Here is a 13,099-nt window from a genome sequence, read left to right as displayed (position 1 = left end):
CCACGGCACCCTTTCCATTTTTGCCCTTGGCCCCCGTTGCTCTATGTCGGTAACCCCTTGAGTATAAAAGGAGGCCCGTGTGCAACGTAGAGGGGGTCGGCCACTTCGAGAGCCCTCGCGAGGTTCAGCATTTCCACACTCACGCTCGCTCTCGCTCCCGAGTTAGAGATCAATACCAATCCACAAAGCAGGAGTAGGGTTTTACGCATCCTTGCGGCCCGAACCTGGGTAAATCGCTCGCGTGCTTCGCCTCGGTTTACTCTTCGCACGACCAACCGCCCGCTTGCTTCGCCTCGATCTGCTCTTTGCGCAACCTCCGCCCCCCGCCGAACCAAAAGGGACCCGGTCCGCCGGTCCCATAGGTGCCCGTGGATCAGAAGCCCCGGCAATATGAAACTAACGTGATAATCATCTATTGCATTTTCATCTGATTGTTCTTTTACTATCCAACATGTTTTTCAACCAGGTAACGCATCTGCCCACTTATGTGCAAAGCAAGCTAGCACTCTCGAGGTGATGGATTGCTGGTTGAACTTGAACACTAGTCCTGGTTTCCGCGTAACTAGCCTCCTGGCAGATAATGCCGAGTGAATATCAGTTGGAAACTGATGAAAAACACGTGGAAACTATGTTTTGAAATTTCTAAAAGAATCTCAAAAAATTAATATTTTTCTAAGAGAGTGATGTTTTATTATCATGTAAAATTCCAAGTTCAAACTCTAGTTCATTTATGTGGTATGAATAAAAAAATTGGTAATAAATAGTGCCAAACAGTAAATATCACTATTAATTGCTAAAATTATTGTTTTCCGTACCTCGTAAATAATTGTGTGTTTGAACTTAAAATTTCACATGCTAATAAAACACCACCCTCTTAATATACTGTAGTTTTTGTAGAATTTTTAGAAACTTTCGAATGTGGTTTTGACATAGTTTCCATCGTAACTTGGTTTCCACATGATATTCTCTTGGTAATGCCAGGTCGATGTGTGTTGAATAAAAGCTCTTCAAATTCCCTGCAAAAAGAAAATGGAGGGAGGATCTAACAAATGATGATGTTATTTAATTAACCAGCACTCCGAAGTCCCAACAGGTAGCATGGAATCCCTAAGGAGTGTATCGATATTGGCCCGACCCAACCCACTCCTTAATGCCCCCACCCGCATCGCTCCCGTGAGCGACCGAGGGAGGGGGCCAACCCTAGCCACCACCGGAGACCGCCCCCTCTCCCTCTCCTCTCCTTGCCGCCAGGGGCACATCGTCGGGCAAATCCTGGCCGGCGTCAGCGTCGGTGTCGGCGGCGGCAGGGCCTCCTCTCCTCCCGCTCGGTGGCGTTGATGTAGGCCGGTAGCGCCGGGCGGCGATGTGGCACTGTGGAGGGTACGGCGGCGCGACGCCGATCTCGCGGGGGTCTTGCCGGACGTGGAGGGCCTCGTGGTGCTGGCTCACACCGAGGCGGCGATGGCGAGGGCTGGGCTCAACCCAGACTCCAGCGTGGCGGCGGTGGGTGATCCGAGCAGCTCAGCTGCTTGTAGGTGCGGGGCTGACAACCGGAGGTTGCAGCTCTGATGGCTGCCCCATGTGGATGGCTACCGGTGGTTGCTGCAGGGATGGCTGCCGCACGTGTCCTGGTGGCCGGCGGCCCAAGGAGGTGTGGGTCTGTCCTAGTGTTGGTCTCCTGCTTTTGGTGATCTTGTTCCAATAGTCGGAGGCTCGGAGTAGGTTGATGGTGGTGGTATTCCTTCTCTTGGGTCCATGCCGACAATGCCGGTGGACCTAGGGCTCATGCGCAGTCGAACCAGATTTGGGCCCGAGACGAGTCGAAGCTGTCGCTCCGGGTAGGCGAGATTGGGTCCGATCCGGCTTATGCCGTGGGTGGGGAGGTCCCTCTCCCTCGGGTGCGGTGGTCGGTGGCGGTGGTCCGGACACCGCTTTCTGTTGGGTAGATCGGTGTCTATGGCTACGGACTTGGCATCGTTCGAGCTTTCTCGGCAGCGGCCGTCTGTAGTCATGGGGTTGTGTCTCCTTCGGTCCATCGGGATCGTCCGGGGATGTGGACGTGGACGCCTCCTACGGTGGAGGCATCAACCCAGTTCGTGTGGCTGATGCCAGGCTAGGAGTGAAAGGATGTACCTTTTACTCCTCCTACCATGGTTGCATCGTGATGTGGGCGGCTGGTAGTGTATCGGACATGGATGCCGCGGCGGCGGCCTCGGATGGCGGTTCGCATGGGTGACTTTCTAGCAGGCACCATGGCAAAGGTGGTGACTTTCTGTCTTGGTCATGTGGGCGGTGAGAGGTATAGCAAAGGGTGGCTTAGGCGGGTGGCGTCTTGATCCGGATCTGGTGATCTGATCTCGCCCTGCCTGCCTTAGAGACCTCATGGTGACACCAAGGAGTGGCCGAGCGAAAGCCGCCGACGATGGCGACGCTCGCGGGGGCCATTATCTTCTTGAAGACGTCGTTGTGGTGCTCGGTGAAGGCCTTTGTTCATGCTGTACTCGGCAGCAGTGACGCTTAGCGCCATTCTCCCTCTTGAGGGCGTTGTCATGGAACCTAGGTATTTAGTACTTTGCGTGGCGCTGTACTCTGATCTTTCTATGGTATATATATATTTCGGTTGCGTAGTCGCGTGCATCTGGCGCGATATGATTATCTTACAATCGCAATTGTATGAGGGTTACCTCATCATCATGTATCATTTGGCCGTTTACTTTATTTTGTCCGGTTGTTGCTTTATATATAAAGCGGGTCCGAAAGAATGTTTGGAAAAGCATGGGATCCTGATCACCATTTCTTTTTATATCTAAGTCCCTGATCATCATTATATGAGCAGTAGGACTACCAAAGACGGAACTACAACAATGTTTAGGGAACTCGTTGTTCCTGACCTGGTAGAGGCAGTCCTAGTCAATATGAATGTCTTATTTACTGTTGTGCCGAGGGCCTTTATATGGTATTCCAATCTAATCAATGTATGCCGTGATCACATTTACAGGACTTGAAGGCTTAAATTGAGAGGATTGAGATGGAGTACATGTTAGCGAAGGCTCGGGTGGAAAAGGAAAGAATGTCAAAGATTGCTCAACTAGATAAGAAGAGGAGAGCTGACATGCTTGTTCTAGTTGGTTGATGTACACAATCTGGCTTCAACACGGGAAAACCTCCACAAATATCATCATTGGATGCTGCGGCAAACCTGTCTGATCGCCCGTCAACATCAAGACAGGGCGACACACTCACTGTTAGCAACAATGATGACAGGTTGCTCAGTTCTTCACATGATCTAAAGCTAGCTACTGCTTGTGATCTTGATGGTGCTGCCGGTCTGAAGCCACAAGATGACGGACAAACTGAAGGACAGGAGAACCAGATAAAAGAGAAATCAGGCGCTCACCCAGTTGCTCGAGTCAATAGTGAGAGACCAGAAGCCAACGAGGTAGCCACTGATGCGCCCCAAAGTGTTGAAGCCGTGTGTGTCAAGGACACAAACAAAAACCGTGGCTTCAGCCGTGGGCAACTACATGGGGGGTTCCGTGGTGGTGATTAATGATATGATTCAGCAGAAGATTCTTGAGGCTACGGCGTGCAGAGAAGCATTTGCGCTGGCAGATGATCTTTATGTTTCAAAGGTTCATGTGTGACGGATTCTCGGCGACTGTACGGCACCTTCAAGGCGAATATCATGGCACCAGTAGTATGGTTATCAAGGTTCAAGGACATTAGAGCAAAGATGGCGAGCCTGGACCTGGATGATGTATGTGCTGAGCATTGGGCTAGAGAGTCTAATTATGAAGCTCATGAACTAGCTAGGGCTGCTGTTTATTTTGATTTGGGGCGTCATGTGTGGCTTTTAAATACCCATGACATTGCATGTATTCCTTCTTGTGCTTTGAGTGAAAATAAATACTGGTAACGTGTGTGTTCCGCTACCCAGTTCAAAGAAGCTCGAAATCTTAAAACATTGGGCTCGGGGGATATACCATGTTTGAATTTACATGTCCACATGGTTTTCTTTTGCAGGTAAACATGCATCAAATCAAGTATCTAACTCTAAAGAATGCAGTTATTGACTATTGGCAGCAACAGCTCCATGTAATTTTCAGGACAATGGGAAATGTAAATAAAATGTACTGTCAGTATATGTGCTATCTTCTTGTATACTTCATCTAAGGGTAATTAAATATGCGGAAGCCAGCTTTCTTATAGAGATTGTATGGACCTCAGAAGTAGCACAAACAAAGAAGTGAAGCAATGCTACTACCAAGTAGCCGCATAGATCAGTACATTCAGTCAAGAACACAGTTTGCGACAGAAAGGCTACAAGCTCAACCATAGTCTTGATAAATGTCTACTCCTAAGACAACAAAATGGAAATCTAGCAACACCGGTCAGTTTAACTTGACACACATTGTCAGAACAAGTAAACTAGTCATTACTACAACATATCGATAAGGATAGATACTACTGGATATACGCAAGCATCAGGGCGTACCAAATCAATCCCAGATGGTAGTATGGCACTTCCAAATGCATATGTAACTCAAACATTGGCTGGGAAAAGCCAGGTAGGATGCCGTACCCCGCGAGTTGCCTCCGTCGCCGCCGTCTCAAATGGCAATGGCACCACTGTATTGTCTCTCACGTTGTACATGACACAGTCGAACAGGTCACCTCAGGGACCCTCTTCTGCTCTCTCGGAAGAGGCAGATTCTGTTCGGTCATAGCGTAGACGCAGTCTTCTCGAGCTCCAGGCTGGGCAGGGAGTGACTCGGAGCAGCCTCGGCTGACAAACAGAGCACGCCCCATCAGTGTATCCACCTTGCTCCAGTGCCCAGGGCCGCTGCCGCTCAGGCCCACCGCCTCCGAGACCTCGAACCGGGTCCGTATCGCCCTCACGTAAAAGGGGTCCCAGTGATCCACGTCGACCTGCCGTTCCACCAGCAGCAGCTGATGGCCGGATGCCACCAGGTAGAAGAAGATGCCCAGTTGGCAGCCGGCAGTCGAGTCAGATTCCACGCGATCTCTTGGTGCGGCGCTTACGCATTGGACGGAGCTGACAGCGGCCTGCTCGTCGCTGGTATCCAAGGCATGCAGCTCCAGTGGTTCAAGACAGCCATTACCATATTCTGCAGCGAGGACGTAAAGCTTCTCTTCGAAGATTGCAATGTCAACGACATGGGTTTCACCAGGGGGCTCCCACACCTTGGGCGAGCATGTTCCGAAACCCTGTGGCGGCCCGCGAGCAAAGATTTTGACCTTGTCCCTGGCAATGAGAGCGACAATCTTATCAGACACCACCACCTTGCTTATCCTGTCAAAGCTGTGGTAACATTGGTCCATGTCGTCTTTGTCCAGGCTGATCTGTTGAGGGGTAGCCCCCCCGGTGGAGGGGTTCATTAAGCAGCAGCTGCGGTCGCAGAACACCAGGAAGAGCATGCTGCCCGCGGAGACACGGAATTCAATGTCATCATAGTCAAGATCCAAGTGGTGGATTTTGCCGTGGGGGAAGGTGAGGTATGTCTCGTCACGGAGGACGATCCAGAGGAGCGCTGGGTGGAGCCGGGGATATGGTTTTGGCACGAGGAAGAATTCGGAACGATCAGCGCGTGCCCGTGTCACCTGCAATTAATATTAAAGCAAAGGAAGTCACGATGCAATCATGCTTCAGGTTAGCTCTGAACAAGTTGTTGAACAATGAATGACGAAAAAACTGAACATGGACAAGTTATTTAACATGAGAAAATGGAACCTTTCACAGCAGTCATAACACTGAAGAAAAGTGGAGTACATTGGTTTTAGCTAAGAGTAGCATCAAACTGAACTTACTGTTTGCCACATTTGCTGGACAATCACAAGATTACGACATTTAGGCAAAACATTCTCACAGTATAGTTCATGGTAAAGTAATGCCAGGTTTGATGATTTATTTATTTATTGCAACCAAACATTTAGTTTTCATACTTTGGTTCCTCAATATAACTCTGACTATCTACCAGCTATCAGCTATGTCAAGTAAAGATTCAGATTGTCAATTTATTTATTTATCTACCCTTGTGAAGTCCTAAGAAATACTGCACACAAGAGTACCTGGCAGTAGAAAATTCCGATTCACCAAGAACACAAATTGCATCCATGGACACACAAAGAACTACAGAAAATTCAGATTCTTACCTTGTTCTTCCGCGTCCTCTTTGTTCGCGGTTGCTCCTCCACGCGGGACTCGGCGTCGTCGACGATCCCTGGACGCTGTTGCTCCTCCATGCCAGCGCTCTGGCTTCCTTTAAGTCCCCCTCCGCACCTGCTGCTGCCTTCCTCGCCATTGCCGGCGCCGGCGCCATCGAGGCTTTATTTATCTACCCTTGTGAAGTCCTAAGAAATACTGCACACAAGAGTACCTGGCAGTAGAAAATTCCGATTCACCAAGAACACAAATTGCATCCATGGACACACAAAGAACTACAGAAAATTCAGATTCTTACCTTGTTCTTCCGCGTCCTCTTTGTTCGCGGTTGCTCCTCCACGCGGGACTCGGCGTCGTCGACGATCCCTGGACGCTGTTGCTCCTCCATGCCAGCGCTCTGGCTTCCTTTAAGTCCCCCTCCGCCCCTGCTGCTGCCTTCCTCGCCATTGCCGGCGCCGGCGCCATCGAGGCAGTCCTCCATCGGCCCTTGCTCCTTCTCGAAATGAAGAGAGGAGGTCAGGGACTCAGAGTGGCAGAGGGCGCGGTATTGGAGAGGCCGGCGGCTGCGGCGGAGCGGGAGGATGTGAGGAGGCGGGTTGGTATCCGGGGATTGGACGGTGGGTAGCTAGCCGGCGGCGCTCCGGGCGCTCCTCGACCTAATAAACGCTCGTATCCTGGCAACTGTACGAGACGTGTGTGGGGGTTCGACGTGGGGGACAGCCCACATCTCCGATGCGGCCCGTGAGTTAATTGCATGTGGCTAGCACACTTCAGCACCAACTCACAAATTGGTACCGCTATTCAAAAGTTCTGCAGTTCAATACCAACTCAGGACCTAAGTGTTGCAAAACGGTCTAAGCTGCGTATAAAGACGTATTGACGGCGTATCTGACCACTGGGACCCACGTGTCAGGAGCCAACTTGGCATATTTTTTTGCAGAAACTCGACCTTGCCGGGCTTGCTCGCCGGAGCCCCTTCGCCTCAACCTCGCCGGAGCCCAATCGCTGGCTCGCCGGAGCACCGGTGCCCCTCTCCCATCTCCTTCCTTTCCTCTCCTCTTCGCTGGTTCGCCAGGGCGGTGGTGATGGTGGGGCGCACAGGTGGGGTGATGTGGTGGCGGTGTGGGCGTCGCCCAGATCCAGATCTGGTGTTAGGCGACGAGGAGTGAGAAAGAAGTCCACATCACCCCCTGGACTTTCAGAAACCGGCCAATCCACCCCCTCAACTCTAAAACCAGTTAATTAACCCCCTGAATTCTCTAATACCAGCCAAAGCACCCCCTAATTCCAATGAAAGTGGTTTCTGCCGATGGTTTTGCTTGCGTGGCTCTCCACGGTTGTCAACTCGGCTTGGGGGAGGGGCGTGAAGTTTCACCCAATCCCCAATCCAAATTCCTAGTTCCTATATTCCTCCTCCCCTGTTCGTCGCCATGGACGCCAGCTGAAGCTTGCCCTTCCTTGTTCTATGTTCCTCTCCTTCCCTGCTAGTCGCCATGGCCGCCCCACCTCCCTAGTTCCTCTCTCCCCCCGATCCCCCATTCTCCCGGGACCTGAAAACGCCCTGGACAAGGACCAGATTCATATGTACTGAACTTTATGCCATTTCTGAATTCCATGCAATGTTTTGCTGCAACAACTGTTCACAGAGGATGGAGAGGGCAGAGCTGTTGCGAGAACTACTCATGAGCGGAGCTGGCATCGACCCTCTCCCGGCTTTCAATCAGGTCAACTAGCTGCAATTTCGAAACGGCATATATCCACCTCCACTTTCTTTTGGATTTTTTTTACGAGTATGATGTGTCGTAGGTTCAGTTTGTGCTCTGTAGGAAACATTAGTTGTCTCGGAGACAAGGTCAGGTGTTCCCCATCGATTGATCTTGGCTACAAACTGCAAAGATAAAAGGCGAGAAGTGCTTTAACTTGCATGAATTATGTATGATACTGACAACATTGGCAAGGTGTTAAACAGTTTCATCAAATTGTTCCTCATCCTAATAGACCAGGATTTGGCACCGCCCCAAACTGAAGCATGCTCGGAGCATTAGTACTCGCAGGAAAACAACACAGGGCCCAAATGGTGTACATTATATTTTCTGTAAGCATGTACTGATGCTCTAAGAAGACAAAATTCGGTTTAGTTGAGAATTAGTATGTGTAAAAAGTCAGTTTTTGTTGCTGCTACGGTTGTCTCAGTTTAGATGAGGAGAGAGAATTCAGAGAAAACAACTTTTTTATTGAATGTACTTTTGAGTCTGCAATGTGTTGTATATGGACACATATATGTAATCGGAATACAATCTTTTATTACACAGAAACAGAGCATCTCAAACCCAGCTCCAAACCCCTCTCTGATCTTTCAAAAAAACGACTTTAACACACAAGCACTGGAGTCATCGGAAGCTTGGGACTGACCTGCTCGTTCTGGCACCGCCTCCCGTCAAACGCCAATCATAGCGTCTTGTCGCCACGTTGTCAAAAGGAAAGAAGCAGGATGAGGCCTAAACAATAGGAGGAGCAGTTAAGTCCGAGACCCACACCACCAAGCCGAGCTGGCAATCACGGAGAGCCACACAAGCAAAACCATCGGGAGAAACCACTTCAATTGGGATTAGGGGGTGCTTTGGCTGTTATTAGAGACTTCAGGAGGTTAATTAACTGGTTTTAAAGCTGAGGGAGTGGATTAGCCGGTTTCTGAAAGTCTAGGGGGTGATGTGGACTTCTTTCCGAGGAGCGAGGGCGTCACGGCGGCGTGGTTGCCGGTGGGCGAAGGAACCGCCGCTGGATTTACAGTCTGCCGCTCCTGTGTGCCTCGCCCTCGAACCCTCAATCGCTCGACCTGTACGAGAGCCAGCATCACGTGGACCGCAGGACAGCCCAACCGCGTCCCAGTGCAGCCCAACGGGGGCACAAATGGATATTAATTACTATTTTTTTGCACATCGACTGCTGTTGTGCCGACATCACTATTTCTTTCGTCTCCTGCACCTGGATGGCCATGTCATTCCTCCAGTATTCTTCCAGCTTGTTAAAACTTCCATTATTTTTCACATTTTTTTAGGGGAGTGAGGCCTGCACATTGACAACATCTTTTTATCAGGATATTAATACATAAAGGCCTGAAAAAGATATTAATTATTAGTTTTGTGCAATTATATATTAGTACAAGTTAGTGCCAAGCACCAGACTAGAACCCACACGCGGCAAGATTTCATGTGTGTTAGTATTATTTAGTGCCAAGCATGAACTTTTTTCTAAAATTTACGTGGATTAAAAAAGAACAAATGTAAGAAAATTTTATCACAGTTAAACAATTTATATCACAGTTACTGCATATATTGATTGTATTCTTTTAAATGCACAGTTACTCAAAAATATGATAACATGTATTAAAAATTATTTTATAATCATAATAAATTTTATAATGCATGACAAACATTTAAAAAATACATTTACTATTTTTAGTTTCGAATTAGTTCTTCCATCCCACTGACAAGAAGGACCCACATGGGCCCACTACCACGTTGTTGTACCTGACACAGTAGATTTGACGGAAAATGTATAAGTGCGCTGTTAAATCTTTTTCCGTGATTTTATATATATATTGAACCACTTTCAATATACAATTATCTTATTTAAATATAAGATGAAAAAATTTAAAACTTATGATGAAAAATTACTCGAAAAATTACTCAGATTTACTGCATATATTTGTTGTATTTTTTAATGCACAGTTACTTGAAAAATTGATAACATGTACTAAAAATTATTTTGTTGTCGGAATAAATTTTATAATGCATGATGAACATTTTAGAAAATACATTTACGACTTTTAAATACGCGTTCAACTTTTCCCAAAATGTTCTGAACATTTTTTTTTCAAATGCACAAACATTTTTCAACTTTTCCCAAAAATGATAAACTTTCTATAATACAAAATCGTATATTTAAATAAGATCATTGTATATATATGAGGCAAAAATATATTAAAAGATGTGGTAAACATTTTTTAATATACGATACGCTTTTATACGATGAACTTTTAATATATGATGCAACGAACATATTTTTAATTACACGATGCGATGAACATTTTTTTCAATGTCATGTAATATTTTTTACATCGTATAAAAAGCGGAACTGCTCGGAGTTTAAAGACGTGTACGAACGAGTTGACGCATAGGGAACCCAGCGACAGTTCGTGAGCTTCGCATTGTGGTGAAGCAAGAAGGGCCCGGTCTCTTATTTCTGATGGAGACTAAGATCGCGGCAAAAAGGGTAGAAAGTCTGCAAAATCTTCTAGGCTTTGCGGGCTGTTTTGCAGTTGATAGTGATGGTCTAAGCGATGGCATTGGTCTATTCTGGACAAGTGAGGTTCAGGTGGATCTTCAGAGTTTTAGTTCGGGGCACATAGACGTGATGGTGCCGAATAGTAATCTGAATCGAGATAAATGGAGATTTACAGGGTTTTATGGGGCCCCTCGAGCATCAGACAGACACCACAGTTGGAGATGTCTTCGGACTTTGTTTTCTATCCAACATACGACATGGTTATGCGTAGGGGATTTCAATGAAACACTGTATGCTACAGAACATTTTTCGCTCGCTGCCAGGCCTGAATGGCAGATGCGTGCGTTCCGTGAAGCAGTTGATGATTGCTTGTTCCAAGATATGGGGTGGTCTGGAACAGAGTACACTTGGGATAATGGCCAAACAGGTGACGATAATGTTAGGGCCCGACTCGACAGAGCATTTGGGAACCCAACACTGATCCAGATGTTCGGGCACTCAAGAGTTCGGCACATAAGTACCACGGATTCCAACCATTGCTTGGTCCTGGTCGAACTTCGTACGGATGTGGCCGAGAGGAGAAGGGGAGGGAAGCAGTTTCGCTATTAAGATGTATGGCAGACACATGCAGACTATGACAATGTTGTCTTGAATAATTGGCAAAAAGGAGCTGGTTTGCATGGCCTGGCAGGGGTGATTAATGCGCTTAATAACATGCAGAGTTCATTATCCACATGGGGCGCACGTGAGTTCGGCAGCCTGACGGCCACGGTGAGGAAACTTCGACAGAGGTTGAACCAGATTAGGAGCGTGCGGGCAGGAGAGGTCCAACTGATGAAGAGAGAGCCATAGTCAAGAAGCTTCGTGAGGCACTTCATCAGGAGGAAATATGGATGCGCCAGAGGTCCAGAGTACCATACTTGCTCGAGGGAGACAGGAATACAAAAAAATTTCATGCACAAGCGGCTCAACGGAGGAGAATGAACAAAATTGAGGGACTTGTTGTTGGAAATATGCCCTAGAGGCAATAATAAAATGATTATTATTATATTTCCTTGTTCATGATAATTATCTATTGTTCATGCTATAATTGTGTTATCCGGAAATCATAATACATGTGTGAATACATAGACCATAACATGTCCCTAGTAAGCCTCTAGTTAACTAGCTCGTTGATCAATAGATAGTCACGGTTTCCTGACTATGGACATTGGATGTCATTGATAACGGGATCACATCATTAGGAGATCTGTTGGGTTGACACGGATCGAGACTGGAATTTGTCACTCCGTATGACGGAGAGGTATCTCTGGGCCCACTCGGTAATGCATCATCATAATGAGCTCAATGTGACCAAGTGTTTGGTCAAGGGATCATGCATTACGGTACGAGTAAAGTGACTTACCGGTAATAAGATTGAACAAGGTATTGGGATACCGACGATCGAATCTCAGGCAAGTAACGTACCGATTGACAAAGGGAATTGAATACGGCATTGATTGAGTCCTCGACATCGTGGTTCATCTGATGAGATCATCGTGGAACATGTGGGAGCCAGCATGGGTATCCAGATCCCGCTGTTGGTTATTGACCGGAGAGTCGTCTCGGTCATGTTTGCATGTCTCCTGAACCCGTAGGGTCTACACACTTAAGGTTCGGTGACGCTAGGGTTGTAGAGATATTAGTATGCGGTAACCCGAAAGTTGTTCGGAGTCCCGGATGAGATCCCGGACGTCACGAGGAGTTCCGGAATGGTCCGGAGGTAAAGATTTATATATAGGAAATCCAGTTTCGGCCATCGGGAAAGTTTCGGGGGTAATCGGTATTGTACCGGGACCATTCCTATATAAAAATCTTCACCTCCGGACCATTCCAGAACTCCTCGTGACGTCCGGGATCTCATCCGGGACTCCGAACAACTTTCGGGTTACCGCATACTAATATCTCTACAACCCTAGCGTCACCGAACCTTAAGTGTGTAGACCCTACGGGTTCGGGAGACATGCAGACATGACCGAGACGCCTCTCTGGTCAATAACCAACAGGGGGATCTGGATACCCATGCTGGCTCCCACATGTTCCATGATGATCTCATCGTATGAACCACGATGTCGAGGATTCAATCAATCCCATATTCAATTTCCTTTGTCAATCGGTACGTTACTTGCCCGAGATTCGATCGTCGGTATCCCAATACCTCGTTCAATCTCGTTACCGGTAAGTCACTTTACTCGTACCGTAATGCATGATCCCATGACCAAACACTTGGTCACATTGAGCTCATTATGATGATGCATTACCGAGTGGGCCCAGAGATACCTCTCCGTCATACGGGGTGACAAGTCCTAGTCTCGATTAGTGCCAACCCAACAGATACTTTCGGAGATACCTGTAATGTACCTTTATAGTCACCCAGTTACGTTCTGACGTTTGGCACACCCAAGGCACTCCTACGGTATCCGCGAGTTGCATAATCTCATGGTCTAAGGAAATGATACATGACATTCAGAAAAGCTACAGCAAACGAACTACACGATCTTTGAGCTATGCTTAGGATTGGGTCTTGTCCGTCACATCATTCTCCTAATGATGTGATCCCATTATCAATGACATCCAATGTCGATAGTT

General features: G+C 47.6%; 1 protein-coding gene across 1 annotated transcript; it reads right to left on the bottom strand.

The window, feature by feature from the left end:
- Window positions 1-4,230: 4,230 nt before the first annotated feature.
- Window positions 4,231-6,341, bottom strand: LOC125531036. The gene is made up of 2 exons (XM_048695446.1): window positions 6,175-6,341; window positions 4,231-5,622 (listed from the first exon to the last, which is right to left on the bottom strand). Exons 1-2 carry the CDS (start codon window positions 6,262-6,264, stop codon window positions 4,642-4,644), a joined length of 1,071 nt encoding a protein of 356 aa, XP_048551403.1. The 5' UTR covers window positions 6,265-6,341; the 3' UTR covers window positions 4,231-4,641.
- Window positions 6,342-13,099: the final 6,758 nt, after the last annotated feature.

Source organism: Triticum urartu, unplaced genomic scaffold (genome assembly GCF_003073215.2).
Source record: "Triticum urartu cultivar G1812 unplaced genomic scaffold, Tu2.1 TuUngrouped_contig_6742, whole genome shotgun sequence".
NCBI classification, from domain to species: Eukaryota; Viridiplantae; Streptophyta; class Magnoliopsida; order Poales; family Poaceae; genus Triticum; species Triticum urartu.
This window is presented reverse-complemented; position numbering and strand designations above follow the sequence as displayed.

What these genes read in the sequence shown, in the direction of transcription:
- LOC125531036 (XM_048695446.1), bottom strand. Translation starts at nt 6,264, where the DNA reads ATGGAGGAGCAACAGCGTCCAGGGATCGTCGACGACGCCGAGTCCCGC. An exon ending in AGAGGACGCGGAAGAACAAG is followed by an intron (nt 5,623 to 6,174) that starts GTAAGAATCTGA and finishes TATTAATTGCAG; the next exon opens with GTGACACGGGCACGCGCTGA.